Raw genomic sequence first — 22,022 nt, 5'->3', positions numbered from 1 at the left:
TAGTAGTAGTAGTAGTAGTAGTAGTAGTAGTAGTAGTAGTAGTAGTAAAAGAAATGGTTATAAGTGTAATAATAATAATAAAATGAATGTGATGATTATAAGAACTTATTTGCAAATAAGTTCTTCATTTGCAAAGCTTTACATATAGAATCTCATGATTATCCTCATTTTATAGATGAGGAAACTGAGATTGAGAAAGCTTAAGTAGTTTGCCCAGATTCATACAGCTAGTGAGGATCTAAGGCAAGATTTGAACTCAGGTATTCCTGATTCCAAGTCTGGCACTCTATTTACTATCTCACTAGATGTCTTAAAACTCTGTCACCTGCTCCAAAGACTATCTACAGAACAAAAAAGATACATTACATATTTTAACTGATTTCATGCTTCCAATTAATTCAAAGGTAAAAGAAACTGAAAATGGTACACAAATCCAAGTTTTGTATGAAGGAGGTAATGTTAGTACAACTTACTGCAAGATTTATAAATTCCGTGTTAACATTAAATCAGCACAGTCACTGTCTAAAATATGCATAAACATTCGTTACTCTTCAAAGTGTCTCCACAGGGAGGCCAAATAGGAATCTGAAAGGTAGCTGCAGTATACATACACTTGTTTCAGAACAAGCAAGGAGCACTGTTTGCTGTCTATGCTCTGCTTAGGCTGTATAAACAGGAAATTCTGAATTTTGGAGCCTAAAAAGTTGTGAATTTGGTTCCCAATATATCTCTTATGTGAATTTATAATCATCTCTTTCCGTAAAAGAAAGCCATAGTTTACATTATAGAAGATGGGGATTTCCATCCAGCCAGAGGCTCAACTGCTTTCCACTTCTTCTCTAAGATGTAATCCTGAAGGTCTTTGGAGATCCCTGGACCACGGTATCGGCGAAATATTCCATCCTTTGCACTACAAGTGTGAGAGAAAATAAACATCCATTAATAGTACAAGATATCATAAAACCAAATGAATTTTGCTTTCATTTCAATTCTATTAAATAAAATTTTACTTAGTCCTGACTATACATGAGACACTGAGATTACAGTTGGAGATTCAAAGATTTAAAACATATTTGTGTATCTATTCACACATACATTCTTAAGTATGTATATATGCATATTATATGTACATATACACACATACACAGTTCTGAACCTAAAGGAATTTATAATTTAGTAGATCTATCTGTGAACTATAGAATAATAAGAAAAAATATTCAAAGAGAAAATTATTATACTCAAAATTATAAACTTAAAAGTACCTATGATCTTGTTATCTAGTAAAAATGAAAGTTTCCAGATTTTTAAATAAAGAAAGCTTATGCTAGAATTTTTATTAATCATTATTTTATCTAATTAAATCTATTACCAATTATTTGAAATTATTTTAAAGTATATATGTGTATATATACACACATACATACAAACATATATATATACACAAACATATATATATGTACATACATATATACACACATACATATAGATACAAACATATTTTAATTGTTTTGATTGATGGTATTTATATCCTCAATTTTCACATTTCTAAAATTATATCTTTTGCCAACTAACTGGCCCAGATTTGAGAATTATAGCCAAAAGGAAGTATGTTCTCACCCAAATAATGTACCTGAAAATGAAAAACAAAAAGAAAACTTGTGAGCTACACTGACTTTAAGAGTTTTTAAAGTCCACATAACAAATCCTGCATCACTTGTCCTTATTAAATGGAGTGGTAAATTGCTGCTTCAGAATCTGCCCAGCAATGATCACTGGAATGAGCTAATACAGTCCCATTAATTCTTCTTTTCTTAAGGAGGAATAGGGAATAGGTAGAAATTAATATCTCTGGGCTTTTTAGTATATTTAATATGATGGCAGAGGAATAAATTAGAAGACCTTCTACAGCCTACAAGCCTATGACTTATTGCATGAAGCATAATGAATTCTCATCATTTTTCAGAAAGGTGTACTGGTCAAGGATATCATATCAAGTCCTAAGAAATTATATTAAAAGTCAAAGTTTGTGATCTAAAATGGGTGTTAGAAAGTTGTGAACTCTCAAATTGACCTTCACATGGAATACAACAATGAAGAAATTGTTAAATTGTACAAATCCAGAGCAGGACAGCACAAAGCTCAAAAAAAGGTGATTATAGGAGACATAGGATTTGTTGCTGACATTTTATTGAGTGATTTCTGCTTATACTGGGAAGTGAATAGTTTTGTTATTCATTTGATACATAAACTTACTGGAAAATAGTTGGAAGTGTAGTGACAAAGAATCGGCCACTCAAACCTAAGGAAAATAAAAGAAACCACATGAAAAGTCATACTTAGTAGGACAGTATCTGAATCATTTAGTTTTCAGTTCTAAAAACAAATAGAAAGAATTAAGCATTTTTTCAAATTGTATCTACACCAAAATCATGATAGTCTTTTGATGTACATTAGCATTATAGTAGTAAGGCACATGATTTAATTCTATGCATGGCCATTTACCTACCACTTTTTCTTTCTACTACTATTACACACTTCTATCAAAATTTCTTATGTTCATGACTTGGCATATATTTAACTGCTGATCACTAGTGATCCCAGGACTAGTTAGATACTATGTCAATGATAACTACTAATTCAATATTCTTATTCTAATAGCTGATATGGTTTACAGAGTACTTTGTGTTATCTCATTTGAATCTCACAACAACTTTTTGATTTAGGTAATGTTACAGATCACGTAAGTCTCCAAACCCAATGTTCTTATGCTTTCTACAATGACTAAAAACACAAAGGCACTTTTTAAGGTAAACTGTTGCAACTGCTACACTGAAACTTATTTTTCTCTATTCCATTGCACTTTTCCATTGATCCATATCTCCTACATAAGGAGAAACACACTATATAAGGAGATACATAATTTAGATCATTGCTCATATTTCTTTTATAACATATGTATAGCACAAGCAATGGAGATACAAAAACATGGGGAAGGTTGAATGAAGAAGACATTTGTTCTAGTGATACCACTAAAAATCCCCAAAATATACTGTTAATGGCAATAAACTAAATAAATGAAGAATTTTTAGTTTAACTATCCATTCATTCAACATATTTATTGAGTGCCTATGATGAATAATAAATTACTGTATAGAATACATATAGTTGTAAAAACACAATCCCTAACCTCAAGAAAGTTACAATCTAGTACTGGAAATACAGGCAAGTTCTGGGGTGTGGGAGACAGGGACAACAACAGAAGTCAGTAAGTATGTGATAAATGTGATGGTGTATCATTGTTTTTGAAAAGAAGAATGACAAGGTATGAATAGTATAAGATTAATTAGGTAGTACCAAAAAGGACAAACTGAAATGGAGGAGAACACTGTCTGAGAAGCCAGAAAGAAGATTGGAAAGCTAATGGGAGAATGAACTACTGCAGTCTTCAAACATGAGATCACTAAGTCCCATCACCCAACCTGTACAACGTTGACAGGTTAGGGTTGGGGTGAATCTTCTTATAGCAAAGGCCTTACAAAACTTGCAAATAACAGAAATATGAGAGTAAAGGCGAACATATTTGATGAGAGGAGGATAAAAAAATCTTGGCAGGACAGAACACAGGGCTGCTTCTATAAGACAAATAGCATAGGGATAAATGAGAAGTCAGATACTTGGTTTTAAAGAATCAATGAAACAAGAACAAGATAGAGATACCATGGCTAGATAGCAGCTTATCTGAAAACAAAAAACAAAACCTGGGTATTTTAATGGACCACAAAATCAATGTGAGTCAATAGAATGGTAAGGCAGCCAAAAACAATAAGGTGAACTTTACATTAAGAATGGCAGTGTTGGGGCAGCTAAGTAGTGCAATGGATAGAGCACCAGCCCTGGAGTCAGGAGGAACTAAGTTCAAATCCAGCCTCAGACAACTAACACTTACTAACTGTGTGACTCTGGGTAAGTCACGCATCCCCAATTGCCTCGCAAAAAAAAAAAAAAATGGCAGTGTTTTCAGAATAAAAGAGGTAAAGCACTGCTGTATTTCGCTCTGTTCTGCTCAGCTCTGGGTATTACATTTTAATAGACATCAATTAATAAGCAGAAGTGCATCCATAGGAGGACGATCAGTACTGTGAAGGGCCTTGAGATCATGGTTGAAGGAACTGGGGATTAACCCATAGGAGACTTGGGGGTAGGAGACAGAACAGGGTAAGTGCTTTCAAGTATTTGATGCGCTGCCATATAGAAAAGGAAACAGACATGTTCTGTTTGGTCTCAAAAAGTATAACTAGGAATAGTCAGTGGAAGTTGTAAAGAAGCAAATTTTGACTTGATGTAAGGAAAGCCTTCTCAATAATTAAGAGTTATCAGGGGGCAGCTAGGTGGTGCAGTGGATAGAGCACTGACCCTGAAGTCAGGAGGACCTGAGTTCAAATCCGGCCTCAGACCAAACACTTGACACTTACTAGCTGTGTGACCTTGGGCAAGTCACTTAACTCCAACTGCCTTAAAAAAAAATAATAATAATTAAGAGTTATCCATAAATGAAAGTGATTGGCTGGAAAGAGAGTGGGATCTGCCTCACTTTAAGTCTTCAAGCAAAGGCTGGGATTGCCATTTGCTAAGGATTTTTATAGAAGGGATTACTGTTTAGGTAAGGATTAGACTAGATGCTCTTTGAGGGCCATTCCCAATCTGAGCTTTTATGATTCCATGTCACTACATTGCTCAAAACCCTTCAACAGTTCTTCATTGCCTACTGAATACAGTCCAAACTCTTGAACATGACAGACAAGGTCCTCCACAATTTGACTACAACTTATTTTTCCAGATTTATCTCACACTGCTTTCCCATCACAAGCTCTACTATTTAGTAGAGCCAAACTGGAATCCATAGAAATACCTCTATCACACTGGGTATACAGAGGTTTAGGATAAGATATAAAGAAATATTACCAAGATAAAAATACAAGAGTAGGTTACAGTATTCACTAGAAAAGAAAGTGAATACCTCTGCCAGGGGTGAGGAACCTATGGCCTAGAGGCCACATGTGGCCCTCTAGTTCCTCAAGTGCAGCCCTTTGACTAAATCCAAACTTCACAAAATAAATCCCCTTTAATAAAGGAATTTGTTCTGTAAAACTCGGACTCAGTCAAAAGGCCACACCCAAGGACCTAGAAGGCCACATGTTGCCTCAAGGCCACAGGTTCCCCATCCCTGATATACCAATGAAATCACAGATCCCTCAGAGTATTAAAAGACTATCATTGCACATATCTTAGCACTTGTGGACTATGGGTTCCTTAACTTTTTTTGTGTCACGCTCCATACAATAGCAGGGTGGTAAAACCCCTTCTAGAATTATGTTTCTTAATGCATAAAATAAAATATGAAAGATTAAAAAGGAAACTAATTATGTTGAACATAGTTATTAACATTTTTTTCAAGTTTATAGATCCTAGATTACGGACCCCTATTCTCTACTGTACTACTCATTAAGGACAGACACAGTATTATATTTATCATTCTAACTTTTCCAAAATTTTACCGTGGTACATCACACATAGAAAGACCTTGGTAAATGTCTCTTCTATGAATCTTTGCATTGCCTCTACTTTCAGTGCTAATATACTCATATATCTTTGGTACATTATTCAAAAAACGCTAAAATGTTTCAAATGTTCTTTTTCTTAAGGTCAGGCCAGAAAGAAGGTGTTTTCTAAAGTTTTACTCTTATTTGCCAGTGACATCCTGAATGTCTGAATGCAAAACTGTGTACTAATTGCCTCCAACTGGTCATAGACAGTGTCTGACTTACGAACAAGTTGTGTTCTGAAAGTCATTATGTCAATTTTTTTCAAATTCAAAAACACATTTTCCTACAGAAGCAACATCTCAGTCTAAACAAGACCCAAAAAGTCTATTTAACCCCACAATGGTGTCAAATAATGTTCAATTAAAATAAAAAATACTGTTGCAATAGTAGTAATAAAACAGATAAGAGACTGGAACTGTGATCTTACTGGTATAGGGAACTCAAAGATGAGGAAACACCCCCTACTAATGCTGGGCTGCACCTTCTCTGATAATTCTAATATTAGAGATTCCTAGTCTGGGTAAATTACTCTAGTACCACCACCACCACCACCACCAATACAGTGTTGGCAAGGAAAAGAGAACTGTAGGAAAGGGTGTTCACATTGCAAAACATGAGCAAACAACCTATGGGGAGAAAGGAGAGAGAATAAGCCTGTATGGTAGGTTGAATAGAAGTATTGACTATTCTGCCCCTTGCCTAACTGGGGTTTGCAGGAACGGTGTACTGTCATCTAAGGAATTTGTTCCCAGACAGTTCCTATGTTCAGTGCTCCTGAGAGACCTGAGGATTTAGAAAGGATCCAAGACACTTGAGAACAAGTATAACTTTCCACCCAATCCCTTTTTTATCTACATTTGCTCCACCCACACTCCAGTCCCTCTTACGGCAAATCAATCCTTTCATTGCTGAATTCTGCTATATACCATCAATGAAGCAATTACCTTCCTACAGAGCTTTGCTTCCATGTACAGCCTTTATATTTCTGTTTGATATCTCTGAGGCTTTTTGTAATTGTAAGTATAGCTGACCTTGACAAATCATATAATCTTTTTGGAGCTGTTTCTTCATGTGGGGGGGGGGGGGGGGGGGGGGGCTGGATTACATGCTCTCTAAGGTACCTTCTACCTCTAATGCTTTAAAAAAAATTCTACTTTGACCTCTAACTAGGGTGGGGCAACCCAGGCTTTGTTCCAGGGAGCCTAAATTTGGAGGACACTGATAGTACTTGTATTCCCTCTACAATTTGGAAATAACTGAATTTAGCACTTGGCAAGAATACTTCATCAAAATAGGAATGTCTTATCTGGTAGCATCTCTGTACCCCCTCAGTGGCAAACACCATGAGTAGCCTTGCAATGTTTTGGCATCTCTGTCTTCCCTTGTCCCATCGGGTGATATTCCAAAGTGCCCTTCCCTCAATTGAATTTCTCTGGCTTTAAAACTAGAGCTCTGATTCTGTAAATTGTTTAAGAGCAAGGCCAGTATCTAGTACACATGAAACCACATTAATGGTATTTGATGCTAATGTCATGATCCGTGGGCCAAAACTTTTAAACTTACAATAGAATTTGGGAGAAGTGTCTAATCTCAAAACTTTAGCTTTAGACCCTGCCTCCCTTCAAATTGCTTTCTCTCATGTTACCAATGATCTCTTAAGGGCTGTTTTGTCATAACCTCAGAGATCCCTCTCTCCCACAGTTCCCTCCAATCCACCCAGTCAGTTACCAAATTTCTTGTTGATTCTCTGCAACATTTCTTTAAAGCTCTACGGTCTTCTGAATCCGACACCTTCTTTCTCTCCACTAACATAGCTATAATGCTTCTTCACCTCTTGCCTGTATTACACAATAGTCTCCTAATTGACCTCCCTCTTTTCAGTCTCTCTCATCCCTAAAGTATTCTTCACATGCCTGCCTAAATAATTATCCTAGGTATGACCATGTCACTCAAAAACCTTCAGGGGGCTTCCCTGGCATTTCAAGGCTCCCACAATCAAGCTCTATCTTTCTAGCTTTATTTCATACCCTACTTGCTGAATATTCACTCTCCCCACCTCCATGCATTTGTACAAGCTGGTCCCCAGCTTGGATCACATTTCTTCCTCATCCCTGACTCTGAGAATCCTGCAAGGCTCAGCTCAGGTGTCACCTGGGCTATAATAGATGCCTTTCCTAATCTCCCAATTATTGATACTCCATCCTAAATTTTCTTTCTAATACACTCACCTGTATCCCTGCTCCAATTGAGAATAGAAACTGATTCAGGCCAAGGATCTTTTTTTTTCTTATAATTTGTATACTCCTCCTCCCCCCAGTCTAGATAGGTGTTTGGTACATGGTAATTTCTTAATACATGTTTGCTAGATTTAATTAAGTATGCCCCCACCCCTCCTTTCTAAGTTCTTCACAAACAGATAGCAAACCTATTTATTTTTTCCAACAGAATCACTTTCTGTTTCTTTGTCTACTGGAGTAACTTAACTGCCTTAAGCAACTGCAGTCCATGAGTTTTCTCTGTTTGGTAATATAGATTATTTCAGTGACTGATTAAAGGAGATAGGAGGGCAAACAGATAAACTTTTTAATTCCTCTTATCTTTTCCTCTATTCTTTACTGTCTAATAATTAGGTCCTCTGCTCACCTGCAGCTGAAATCAGGACATTTAAAGCCATTTACTTCAGAGTAGATGACCTTCTGGACAACTGCATCTTGAAATAAGGTTTTGCTTTCTAAAAACAATGAAATGCCACCTGCTATCATTCATTTTAAAAGCTGAATCATTACCCAAGGCAATTATCTGTAATTGACTTCACAAAGAAGCAAAAGATAATCACCATTCATTAAATTGAAAAGCTAACGTATATACAAAAAAGTCTTTTTTCATACCTGAAAAATTTTATTCTGAAACACCTTTAGGGGATTTAAAAGAAGTGTGTGTGTGTGTATGTGTGCGTGTATAAATAAATATATATATATTATGTATGTAATTTTTGCATTGTAACATATGCATTATAAGCAATTTTGTATATTCACAATTCATTTCCTAAATTGCATTAAGAAACATGTGTCAATATACCAATTATCATTTAAAACACTAACATTTGTCTCAAGAAGTTGCATGTTAACCTATCTTTACAAATAACCATACAGTTTAAAAGACTACCTTTACAATATAGTTTTTATGACTATTGGCTAAAGGTAAGGATACAAATGTTGACTGTAAAGTTTCATAAGATAAATACAACTCCTAGCAATTGTGGCAGTTGATGAAAAACTTTAAAAATATCTATTAAAAGATTGACTATGACTTGTAGAAAAAGAAGTAACTTGATGTCAGATACATGAATATAAATCTAAGGAGATATAGCATAGTTCTTTGGAGAAATCTGTGGCAAAGTTGAAAAAATCAAAGGGTAGAGTCAAGGCAAAAGAATTATACCAAAATATGAATGAGACAGAACTAATAATTGCTAGCATTTTCCTAGAAAAGCTTTTTTCGCACCATTCCCAACATACAGTAGGCTGACTCCTCCTTCTTTTGCTCCTGAGCCAAAGATTACTTTCTCCTAAAAAGAGACCAAACCATCTTGAAATTGTCCCCTGCTTCCCTGACCCAGATTCCTAGACAACTAAGGGCATAAAAAGTCCCCAGTCAAGTGGATCTAGGTCCCTTGGATTTCTGAAGGCCACACAAGTTGCCATGTGCATTACCAAATATGCATTACGCTGATGACTCAGATGCCTTTTCAGATGGAGATGAGGGGTTCTAAGTGAAGAGAATCTAAATGTCACTGTATCCTTATTGCATATTCTTGCTGTGTCAGGGCAAAGTAAACCTACTTTTGTTAAATTTTCAGTGACTTGCTCGTGCTCCACTTTATCCCCATGTCAGACCTGAATTAAGAGAGTCCTGGTATTACAGCCTTCTCTAACAGTGAACATGAAGAAACTGAATACATGGAAACTGTCATCTCACCAGAGTGATACGCAAAAATGTTTGAATGCCATAGAAACAAGAAAAGAAATAATATTTTACACTCTTCTCACAATTTTAAATAGTTCCTTTGGAGAAAAAAATACTCAACAATGCTCTCCATTACAGAAATACAAACTTTATGACATTTTCCTCCCTTATTATTCTTAATTCACCATTATATACTTTCTGTGTTTTTAAAACATGATTTTAAAAATCATATAGTTATAGTTAATCTAAATTATGAAAACACTTCCTAAAAGTAAACTTTTTGACTTGGAGAAAAGAGAAAAAGGAGAAGTGACAGCACACCATATAAAACCCTTGTCATAAAGGAAGCCAGATGTTCTATAGTCTAACCTTTAATAGAACACGAATCTTTATAATGGCTCCAAGTCATTATTCATTCATTTATTCAACAAGTTTTATAAAGCACTTACTATGTGCAAGGCTCTGGGGATGCAAAATCAAAAATAAAAACAGTCCCCACCCTATGAAGACCTATAATGAGGGAGAAATTACTACCCAATGAAGCTGTCCATTTCAGTTTTGGATGAGCTAAAATCTACCTCTAGGTCCTCTGGCATTGAGAACAGAATAAGTCTGATTCTACTACACTACAGCTCTTCAAATGTTTGAAGGTGGCTATCAAATCTCTCCTCATCCCTCAAGGTGTTCTCTTCTCCAGATTAAACATTCCTAGTTCATTTAACCATTCCTTGTAGTCCATGGTTTTTAGTCTCTTCATTATCCTGATAACATTTTTCCAGTATGCTCACCTTTGTCAATATCCTTCTTAATATATGGTGTCTCAAGGTAAACAATTCTCAGATACGGTCAGAACAAGGCAGATTACAATATGGGCAGTTTACTATAACCTCTCCCATTCTGAACACAATGCTTTTCTAAGATTACTGTAATTTTTGGTGGTCATTTTACATTATTAATTCATGTTGTGCTTGAGGATCACTGATATCCCTAGACCTTTTTCACATGAATTATCTAGCCATACTTCCCCCTTCCTGTACTTGAGCAGTTGACTTTAAGGCATGAGACATGGCTCAGTTATCCCTACCCAGTATGTTAGCTATCTCTCCCAGCTTTGTGTCATTCAAAAATTTGATAGATATGCCATCTATGCCTTTAATCAAGTCACTCATCATAATAATGAAAATAGTGCAAAGTCTAGCAGAGCCCTCTACTGGGATCTCCCTTTAGGTTGATAATGATCCACTAATTGTCATTCTTTGAACCCAGGCATTCAATAATTTCTGAATCTGTCTACATGTACCTACTGTCATTCAGATTATATCTTTCCATCTTGTCCCGAAGGACAACATCAACAATCATGAGTCATCTCCACAGGGCTCTGTCAACCACGCCACTGAAACCTCTCCTACCTGTAAGCTCACTTTACCCCGGATGACTTCTCACTTTAGACGTACCCTCTGTCCCTGAGGCCTCACCTTCTAATTGTCTAGGTCCTACTAAAACCTCAAATTTAAGAAGGCGGTCCATTTCTCTCAGGGATGCATTACTGACTGGACTACCATGTCCCAGAGTGGAGTAACTCCCCTCCCCTTCCCCTACTCCTTTTCAGCTCCCTTTTATAGACTATTTTCTCTATTATAATGTAAACTCCTTGAGGGCAGGGAGTATTTGTATTCTGCTAGTATTTGTATTTTCAGTGCCTAGCCCTAAATAAATTCTTATTGACTAAGTGATCAATTTTTTTTTTCAAATCCAGGTATACTATATCTATAACAGTCTTTTGCTCTACCAATCTAGTAACCTTATTTTAAAAAATAGGAAATTAGGTTAGTCTGGCATGTTTTTGTTCTTGATGAATACATGCTAGCTCATGGTGATACTCTGTATTTTAAGCACTCACAAATCAGAAATCAAATAATGTGTTCCAGAATTTTGCCTTGAATCATGGTCATCAGTTTAGTAACTTAGAGTTTGCAAACTTCCCCTTCTAAAGGGGTACAGGCCCTGGAAACTCTCCCCCACCCTCATTTCAACCAATGTTTTAATAAACCTTGTCTCTGACTGAAAGGAGGCTTAAGTCAAATTCTTTCAAGGCAAGATCCGTGTCTTCTGCCCTTAAATTTCAGGGTTCTCAGCACCCCTAGACCTCAACATTTCTCTTCTGTCAAAATCAGGAAAACATTGGTTATATACAGTCTAGTAGCACCTCTCTTATTCTCCACAGTCTTATGAAAATCATTGACACTGGCTTAGCAATCATATTTGCCAATTCTTGCAGTCCCCTTCCATTATTTCACTTGGGTAAGAGGAAGCTCTCTGCAAATGGCCTCAATTTTTTCCTTGAATTATGAGGCAATGCTCTCAGATGAGAAGGCTGGGGGAAGAGTAGTGAGGGGAGGTTTCAGGGAGGGATAAAAAGGTTTGGAAAAATAGCTGTGGTGAGTGAATCCATTAAGGAGATGTAAAATGGTTGTAAAGGGCCAGTTGAGAGTACATAACATAAATCTGTAGTTGACCACAACGGTACAGTTCCACAATTTTCTCCAGTTTCATTCAGCAGCATGTAAATAGGATGGAAAGCAGGGAATGGTAGAAGTAATTAATCCAAGGGTAGGGCTTGGGAAGGCATGATCAGTGATAGGCTAAGGGGACAAGGAAGAGTAGAGTTGAAGGGTGGTTCACCATGGGGTCAAAATAGGGAAGAGAAGATGGTGTAGCCAGTGCAGGGTGATGGACTGGGAAAGAACTGAGAGGGTAAGGAACTGGAGTTGATGGACAAGATGAAGAATATGGTTAGGGGTTATAAAGAAGAGGGAAAGATGGAATGATAAAAGATTATGATTAGGTTAAGGAATTTCAGAGTTTCAGAACATTTAAGTAGAATACTTGTGGGTGATGGTAAGATCCAGGGCATGATTATGTCTATGTGTATATGTGGGGAGGGTAGAAATATAGGTCATGGGAAATGAATAAATTTAGGAATCAAGAAAGTAGAGTGTTTGGGGGAGTATCAGGATGTATGCTGAAGTTCCCTAGTACGAGGGCAGGACTTGGGGAGGGGAAAGAGAATATGAGCCAGGCAGCCACTGAACTTACTGAGGAAGAAAGAAGAGTGCCCTGGGGGGTTGGTAGGTAACAGCTACCAGGACTTCAACTAAGTGATAAATATGGATTGAATGAATTTTAAAGGTTCAAAACCTTTCACATTCTGGTCTAGCTTTATCTTTTCCAGGCATATTATACCTTCCTCGCTTTCTGGCATTTGACATTTCTAACCAAGGTGGTGTACTAGTTGCTAAGTCTGGAATGTATTCCCCTCACCCCTCTGATTCTTTGAATCTGTATCTTCCTTCAAAGTTCAGCCCAGCGTCACCTGTTAGATGAGACCTTTCCTGATTGCCTTCTGTATATTTCGTATTTGCTTCTTTGTATATGTCATTATCTCATGATAATATTCATTCTCTCACTAATTGTTAACCAATCAGAGTTGACTGCCACCCTCAGGATAACCTACTTTTCCAAGGGCATATAAGTGTTGAGTGAGATTCTATGAGGCAGTCTTGGGCATTCAAGAGTGTCACTGACCTCTTTTACTACTTGTTGCCTGCATGATTAATAAAATGATTAACTGTCCAGAAATTATGCCTCTTTTTAAATGTTACACCTCTACTTATGTAGCTTCTGTGAGAATCAGGTTCTTAAACTAGGTGACCACCACACCAAAACTCACCCCCTCACTACTGGCTCATATTCTTATTAGTTCTCTGTCTTAAGTTCTCTATTCTAAGGGAATCGAAGAGCATGCTCTGTTATTTTCTCATAAATGAAGAGAAATGCATAATATATTTCATTAATTAGTAAATTAGCTCTGAGTCTTACTCTAGTTATAAATAAATCAGAAAAACCTGTTTTGCCATATTCTCCTCTTCCCAAATGCACAAAGGAGATGCTATTGGCTATGTAATTTATTAACAGTTCAACAAGCAATACAAAGACATACATATTTAAATATCTTAATAATGTATAGCCATGAGAAAGCATGCAGCTGGAGTCACCTCTAACTATCAACTTCGTCTACTGACTTCTCCACAGACATTGGAACTACTGTCCCATCATTCTCCTCTCTCAGGATGGCAATGTAAGCAGTTTATCCTTGTTTAATAACTTATGAGTGTTCCTTTTTGACTTTTTAAACTTTCTCAACACCAGAGTTGGAACTTGAAAGTTTCTACACAGCTCTTGTCTTTTTATCAAGAATGCTTTGAAGTCTGTTATTTCATTAAAGGTTCATTTCCCCCTGTAGGATTATATTCAATTTTGTTGAGTAAATTATTCTTCAATGTAAGTCTACATCCTTTGTCTTCTGGAATATGTTCCTAATTCTCAGCTCCTTTAGAGATGTGGCTACTAAATTAGCTTTTATCTTCTGAAGCCCTACACTGAATGGTCAACAGTTATAGAACCATAATGTATGTCTCTAAAGTCTTCTTGCCTAAGACTTTATATTCTTTAGCAATGCTTTCCAGGTTCCTTCTGACAGCAACATTGTGCCCACATGAATCACCAAAAGTAGGTAGTAGTTATTAGGTTTGATAAGTCCTTGGGGATGGGGGGGGAGGAGAACGGGACTCTCAAATTGTGGACACACGCAGCCTTCTCTGCTCTCTTTATTAATTCAACAAATAGCTTTCTCATTATCCCTGATCAAGGATTCTCCAACCACAAGTACTAATTTCTTCTTGCTCTTACTCTTACTTTGGAATATTTCATTGATAACACCGGTAGAATAGTTGTTTTGAAAAAAGATCTTAGGGGTTGCAGTGGATTGCTAGATTAATGGAAGTTGGCAGTGCAACGTTGTAACCACAAAGGCTAATGCGATATTGGGCTGTTTTTAGAAGAGCATAGGCAGAAGAGAGTGGGAGCATGGTGCAGGCAAAGGTGGTGCAGATCAGGCTAGTGGGGGCGACTGTGCAGACTCTCATCCCACCATGCATCCTGCAGATTCAGGCCCAGCTTGGCTTGGTCATGACCAGCGACTTCTACCTGCACTACTATGCGGGGCACAAGGGCAAGTTCAGCCACGGGTTCCCAGAGTGTGAGTTTCAGCCAGAGGGAAAACTGAGGTATGCCAACAACACCAATTACAAAAATGACGTCATGGGGCAGCTAGGTGGCGCAGTGGATAGAGCACCGGCCCTAAAGGCAGGAAGACCTGAGTTCAAATCTGGCCTCAGACCAAACACTTAATATTTACTAGCTGTGTGACCCTGGGCAAGTCACTTAACCCCAATTGCCTAAACGCTAAAAACAACAAAAAAAAAAACTGGAAAGAAAAAACAAAAATGATGTCATGATCAGAAGAGAAGCTTATGTCCATAAGAGTGTGATGGAGAAACCGAAGAGAATCATCGATGACAGTGAGGTAACAAAAGAAGATGATGCTTTGTGGCCTCTGACCAACAGGGTGGGCTGGCAGGAGCTTGAAATTTGTAATTGGAGACCAGCACATTTCTTTTTCCACATCCAAAATTGGCTTCCTTATTGATGTGAACCAGCCCAAGGATCCTGAAAGTTTGCGAGTGCTTTATCACCTGGTCCAGGACCTGAAGTGTTTAATCTTCAGTCTTACTGGCTTGCATTTCAAGATTAAGCCCATCTAGACTGGGGGTTTTTAACTTTTTCTGTGTGCTTGGGTGGTGGTGTTTTTTGTTCCCAATGTCATAAGACTTTTGTGTAAGGTGGGAAAGTATTTTTTTAATATGCTGTGTAAGTGGTTGTCTTTAATAAATATGCAGGCAAAAAAGAAGAAGGAAGAGGAGGAGGAGGAGGAGAATAGCATGGCTCCCAAGAATAGGGAGGAAATCGTCCCACTGTGATTTGCCCGGCTACTACCAGGAGAACTGTTTGCAATTCTGGCCACCAGAGTTTAAGTAGTACATCAACAATACAGAAAGTGTCCAAAAGAGATCTCAGAGAGGGTTATGGGACCATATCACATGATCTGTTGAAAGAACTGGGGATATTTAGCACCGAATAAAGAAGACTTGGGCAGAGAAGAGGGGTACAGGATGGCTATTTTCAAGTATATTTAAAGGTGACACAAGGAGGAACTACAAAATTTTAATCCTTTTTGAGGGAAGAACCAGGAACAAAGAACGGAAGCTGCACAAAGGCCAATTTAGGCTTGATGTCAGGAACAAACTTTCTTTTCTTTTTTTTTTTTGGCTAGGCAATGGGGTTAAGTGACTTGCCCAGGGTCACACAACTAGTAAGTGTTATATGTCTGAGGCTGGATTTGAACTCAGGTCCTCCTGAATGCAGGGCCAGTGCTCTATCCACTGCACCACGTAGCTGCCCCCAGGAACAAACTTTCTAATAAATAATGTAGTCCAAAATTGGAATGAGCCACCCTGACAAGAGGTGGATTCCATCTTCTTGAAGATCTTAAGTGAAGGCTGGTTGACCACATTTTAGATATGTCATAGTGTCAATTTCTTGTTTTATAGGGATTGGATTAGATGACCACTGAGGTGACTCCAAACTCTAAAATTTTGTTATTGTTTATTATTGACAAGTATATGGTTTTTTCTAAAAGTATCTAATCCCTGACTCTTTGGGAAGAGTTTCATAAGCAACAGATATGAACCCAAGGATTCAATGGTCCTTCTCCCCTTTCTTTGTATCATTCTTCTATCCTCCAAACTCCTGATTCAGTCCAGATTCTGCCTCTTCTTTGCTTTTCTTCTTTGTTTTCATTAAACCTCTTCATTTATTATTATTTTTTAATGAATACTTCTACATAACCTGGAGTGTGGCAAAGTATTTCTCAAGCCCCTTTACCTCTAATATCACCAAAAAGACTATGCTGTACTTTGACTTTAAGAAGACACTTAGCTGTGGCCAAAATACAAACACCACAAACTCTAGGCATGTTACTGAAAATTTTTCCCTACTTTCTCCTCAGTCCTTGATGTTTTCGCTAGCAACTTCCTTGGAGAACTGCTGCCCTAATCTGAGTTATCACTCTCCTTTTCACCTTGCTAACATCATGATACTTGACTCTAGCTTACCTTTTCCTTCTGTGAATACTCTTCCTCCTCGTTTTACTCCTGATTTTTCTCCTTCTGTCCTTCTCCTTCAGGTCAATTCTTTTTTCTAATCTCAATCCTTCTAGCTCCTTTTATTCTTTCCTTCCTCGTCTACTCCTCCTTCTCCTTGAATCCTTCTTTATCTATTGACCTCACTCATCCACTCTGCTTCCTCCTCAACTCCTTCACGTCTCAAAAGAATGAGTTAGTTTTGCTTTTTTTTTCCTCCTCAGTTTCTCTTACAATCCATCAGGTAGAGGGCTCCTTCAGAGTCTATGATAGATCCATTTTCCAGACAATTATAAAGTGATTTTCCTCAAGTGCTGATCTATCACTTATTAAACTAAACACACTCCAATTGTTTTCTTTTGCCTTCAGGATCACATATAAATTCTTCTGTTTGGCATTTAGAGCCCTTCATACCCTGACTTTTTTCTACCTTTCTAATCTTCTCACACCTTAGTTTTTTCTTACAGTTGGTGATCCAGTCGTACTGGCCTGTTGCTGTGCCTCTTATTAGAAGTCCCATGCCTGGAATGCTCTTCCTTCTTGCCTTTGCCTCTTGGAATCCCTGGTTTCCTTAAAGATTCCTTCAAGTGTCACCTTCTCCAAAAACTTTCCATTTATGCCCAGCTGCTAGTACTTTCTCATCCAAAGTTATCTTGTCTGCTTTGTATATGCCTTCTGTATTTAATCTACTTGTATATGGTGTCTCCCCCTTCAGAATATAAGCTCCTTTACTGGGGTGGGGGGAGAGAGGAGAAGGGAGCCAGGGGAGGTTTAATCCATGGTGTTTCAGGCTTGTTCTTCCAAATGTCACTTCTCTCATTTAAGTTCTGCTTTTATCTTCATCCTCTGTATACTTTTAGAAAGAAACCTCTTAATGATCTTTCTAGAGTTATTGTGTGGTTGTTTTAACCACATAATGGAAAATTTATATTTTTTTCTAGTTTTGTGTTCAGAAAAGACTAGCACTTCTGGTATGAGGGTTTGCTGAGTCCTTTTCAGGACTGCTCATCCACCTTTGGTGTCCACTTTTCACCAACTCTGACCTGTCGCTCGAAGAAGTTATAGCATGAGCAGTGGCCATACTCCAGTAGCACCATCTTGGCAAATGGACTAAATCAGGTTAAGAGTAACCAACAGGCTGCAAATCCATCACTGAGTTAGAGGGATGTCTCCCAATATGTGAAGAATTTCCCTGATGGAAGGGGCAAATGAGAACAATTTGCTCGAACAGCCATGAAGGTGGCTGAAGCATGCACTGTGGAGCACTAAGAGCTTGGTCAGACATAGAAGACACCAAGGTCATCCACTGCATCCTAGGCCATCATCAATTGTCCTAACTTTTGTCTTGCCACTGTACTTCGATGATTCTAGAACAGAGAGTGAGGCTGATGACTATGTATGACTCTACTTCTCTTAACTCCAATTCATGCACAAGTCAGGCAATCACCCCATGATGTCATTGGTCCTCTTCCAAAATGAAGGACGAACAACAACAACGATATTCTTCTCCTCGGTTTTTTTTTCTTTTTCCACTTGACTCCGAGCATCACAGGGTCATAGATTTAGAGCTGGAAGGGATCTTAGAGGTCATAGATTCCAATCCCTTTATTAAAGAGATAAACCTGCTGAGGAGTTTATCTCTTCCTTCTTCTTGATCCTTCTCCTTGAGCCCTACTCAGTCTGCTCTTTTGAGTCTAGACCTTTTCTCCTCTTTTATATTCTCCACATGTCTTTCCAAATTTCCCTTATCAATATCCAGTCTTTGGCCTTCTTCATAACTTTAATACCTGAAAAGTGGTCACTATTCTTTCTTCTTCCAATGCATATTATGCTTATGATTACACATAAATCACTTATCCTTTCGAAATTGAGGGCAACTCTTTGAGACTGTAAGTTATAGCTGAGTTGTCATCTGTCTTGATGCAAGGAGTTCCTAACCACCATAATGATACCAACTTACATTTGAAAAGTACTGCTACCTCTTTGAAAACTTTTTTTAAAAAATACCTAAATTATTTCATTTGGTCTTCACAATGGCACTGTGAGTCAAGAAAGGCATATGTTATTATCCTCAACTGGTAGATGAAGAAATTGAAGCAGAGAGATTAAGTGACTTACCAAAGACATTTGCTAGCTAATGACAGTGGGTATTCAGTCTTCTGACCCCTACCCCTCAATTCTGTGTTCTTTCCACCACGTCACATTACCATAAGCCTTGCCTGCCCAAAGATTTTGCTGAGAAAAAACTTTAAGGAATGGACCGAAAATTTCAGTGTAAAGGACCAGAGTCTCCTTCCTGAGGTGGTTGTTAAACACAATGCTCAGTCATGACTTTGGCAAGATTTTGGTTTAACCTCTAACTTCTGAGATGAATAAGAAACGTATGCTGCCATTATAGGAACAGATGGTATTCTTTGTCCTTGGGAGTCAAGTTCAAATGCATAAAACAGAAAATTCATGTCACTTCTCATTAAAATTAATTGCAAGAAATAAGCCTAATTGAAACATCATCTGTTATACACAGTATTTGCTACATAAAGGAAATGTACCCAGATCTACAGTTCAGCGGAGTAAAACCATTTCCTTATGGCAGAGTTGTATTGTCATTGGACTTTGTTCTTATCCTGAGATTATATACTGCAGCTGTCTTTGCAATGTGTTTTCCTTTTTAAAATCTTTTTTTTTTCAGTTTGAAGTTCCATTGTTTTCTGTTCTAAAACATCTAAGATTTTTCTGTATTAAATTAGAAAAGTTATGACAGAAATGTTTAAATTATAGGCTGAATTCAATCATAACCACCATCAAAAGTCTGTTTCTCTCTTTATAAACTTAATTTACATGAAAAAGTGATGCCCTCCCTTAGAAGCAATGAAAGCATTGCTATAGCTAGGCAACTATAATGAAGCAGAAAATTAATGGAGACAATTAACTAAATGGAAATTTTTCATTGGGTACCTCCCTGGAAAGCTTTTAAATGTAAGAAGAATTTATTATTATTTTAATAATTTTCTATTGCTCATTTTAGGTCCTAGAAGTACCTAACTATCAAATGACTCCTTGAACTTTAACATCAAAACAGTAATCTAAGCCTAGCATTTGATTTGAAAATTCAGAATTGAAATTTAATTATTTATAAAACTTTGAATTGAGTCCATTTGTCCTTACTATCTCTTATGTCTCAAATGGTAGCTAATATGATGATCATTTAGCACCAACTCAATAGTAGCCATACTAAGAGAAGGTAGGTGTTCTCATTCATTCAACTGTCATTCATTTTTTAAAAATCATTTTTAAATTCACTGTGAATACAGCATATTTAACTTCCAATATGTGTATTTTTTCACCAGTCATACTATATAGTATGATGCCTCATAATATTGTGGAAGAAACACTATAATCTCAAAGTCTATGACATTAAGGGACCACTTCTGAGAAATTCTAAGTTGAAAAGACTTGGAATGCAGGCTCAGTAACAGACTGTGTGTCTGTTTTTTGAGGAAAAGCTCAGTGAATTCAGATAGGCTCATGACCAGAGAGTTGGTAATCAACTGGCGAATGGCTCTGGGGCACAACTACATGAAATGGGGGTTCCTAAGTGGTGTACTGGATAGATTGTTAAATGTGTCTGGAAGACCTAAGTTTGAACCATGATTAGACACTTAATGTCCATGGGTCCCTGGACAAATCACTGAACCTCCCTGGTTCTCAATTTCCTTATCTGAAAAATAAACCTAATATTACCTACCTCACAGGGTCAAATGAGATTGTGTATATATACATATACATACACACACGCATGTGTAGCTTTGCAAATCATGAAGTTTTATATAGCTGGAGGCAGTTAGGTGGTACAATAGATACAACAGAGCACTGGGCCTGAAGTTAGGAAGATCTGAGTTCAAATCCAGCCTCAGATATTTAATAGTGGGGGAACCCTGAGCAAATCACTTCACCTCTGTTTGCTTCAGTTTCCTCATCTGTAAAGTAGGGATAACAATAGCACCTACCTCCCAGGGTTGTTGGGAGGAATATTTCAAAATGTTTTGCATAATGCCTGGTTACATAGTAGGTTACATATACATGTAAACTGTTATTATTAAAAGTGCTAGTTATTATTTAATTATTATGACATCACCAAGGAAAAAGACACAAAGTACATCTATAGAGAGTACTGACATAGATGCATTTACAGATTCTTTAAGCCTATTTTTGTATTATTTAGCCAATATTAAAATCAGTTATGATTAGAGGTGAGGAAAGAAGAAAGAACAAGGAAGAAGAAAAGCCTGATGTCAGAAGAAAGGGAATAATCTGAGTGGTTGAGGAAAGGTAGCTAGGGATTAAAAATTCAAAAAATGGATACTGGGTAACCAAAATTAAGAAACAATGGAATTTTTTCTGTCTTCAGGTTTGTAAACTTGGCATCACCTTTGACTCCTCATTCTCACTCACTCATATATCCAAAAAGCTGCCAAATATTGCCACTTCTACCACCAAGACATCTTTCACATAGGACCCCTTCAGCCTCCTCACATAACCAGCCCCTTAGGTCAGGCACTTATCTCTTCTTGCTTCACACACTGCAGTGTGCTTCTGAGGAGACTCTCTGCCTCAAGTCTTCATACTTCGATCCAACCTCCACAAATCATTTTCTTCAAGCACAGGTCTGACCATTTCATTCCTACTCAAAATCTCCACTGGCTTCCTATTGCCTTTAGCATCAAATATAAATTCCTCCTTCTCAACTTGGTTGCTACTTTCTGCCCTCGTTCTACATTACTGCCCTTTCTCCACCCTATTGTTCAAACTGGCCTTCTCTGTTTCTCACACACAGCACTCCACCTGTCATCTGTGCGCCTTTGCCCTGGCCCTTCTCTAAGCAGGAAAGCACTGCCTTCTCACCTAGACCTAACAGAATCTTTCACTTCCCTCAAGGTGCAGCTTAAGGACAACTTTCTATATGAAGCCTTTCCTGCTCCCTCAACTGCTAGTCCCCTCTCCCAAGCTACCTTATATTTATTCTCTATTTACTGATACACAGGAATTGAACCAGACCTATAATTTTATTTATTTAGGGTACTCCTTGGGAAGGAAACTTCTTCCACCAAATACAGATTAATATTTTCTCTGCAATTTATAGTCTTAAGAAAATTGCCTAGAGCACGGAGAGATTAAAAGACTTGCTCAGGGCGACCCAGATAGCATATGTCAGCGGTGAGAGTAGAACCCAGATTTTCTATGCTCAGAGGATACCTCTCTAATCATTTTGTCATATTCTTATATGTACGTGTTCTTTCCATGCAAACTTCTTCAGAGATAGGATTATTTAATTTTTAGTCTTTTGATCACCAGT

The 22,022-nt window shown here is 37.5% G+C and overlaps 1 protein-coding gene and 1 pseudogene across 1 annotated transcript in view; one reads left to right on the top strand and one right to left on the bottom strand.

Annotated features, from left to right (window-relative positions):
* The window catches only part of TMX4 (thioredoxin related transmembrane protein 4), a 100,150-nt gene that overhangs the window by 41,675 nt on the left and 36,453 nt on the right, over window positions 1-22,022 (bottom strand). Inside the window, exons 3-4 of the mRNA XM_027840370.1 lie at window positions 2,254-2,299; window positions 782-910 (exon numbers count right to left, since the gene is read on the bottom strand). Coding sequence (XP_027696171.1) covers window positions 782-910; window positions 2,254-2,299 — 175 coding nt within the window. The remainder of the gene's footprint in view (window positions 1-781; window positions 911-2,253; window positions 2,300-22,022) is intronic.
* Window positions 14,923-15,232, top strand: LOC114026663 (annotated as a pseudogene).

Source organism: Vombatus ursinus, unplaced genomic scaffold (assembly GCF_900497805.2).
Source record: "Vombatus ursinus unplaced genomic scaffold, bare-nosed wombat genome assembly UNPS02014841.1, whole genome shotgun sequence".
NCBI classification, from domain to species: Eukaryota; Metazoa; Chordata; class Mammalia; order Diprotodontia; family Vombatidae; genus Vombatus; species Vombatus ursinus.
This window is presented reverse-complemented; position numbering and strand designations above follow the sequence as displayed.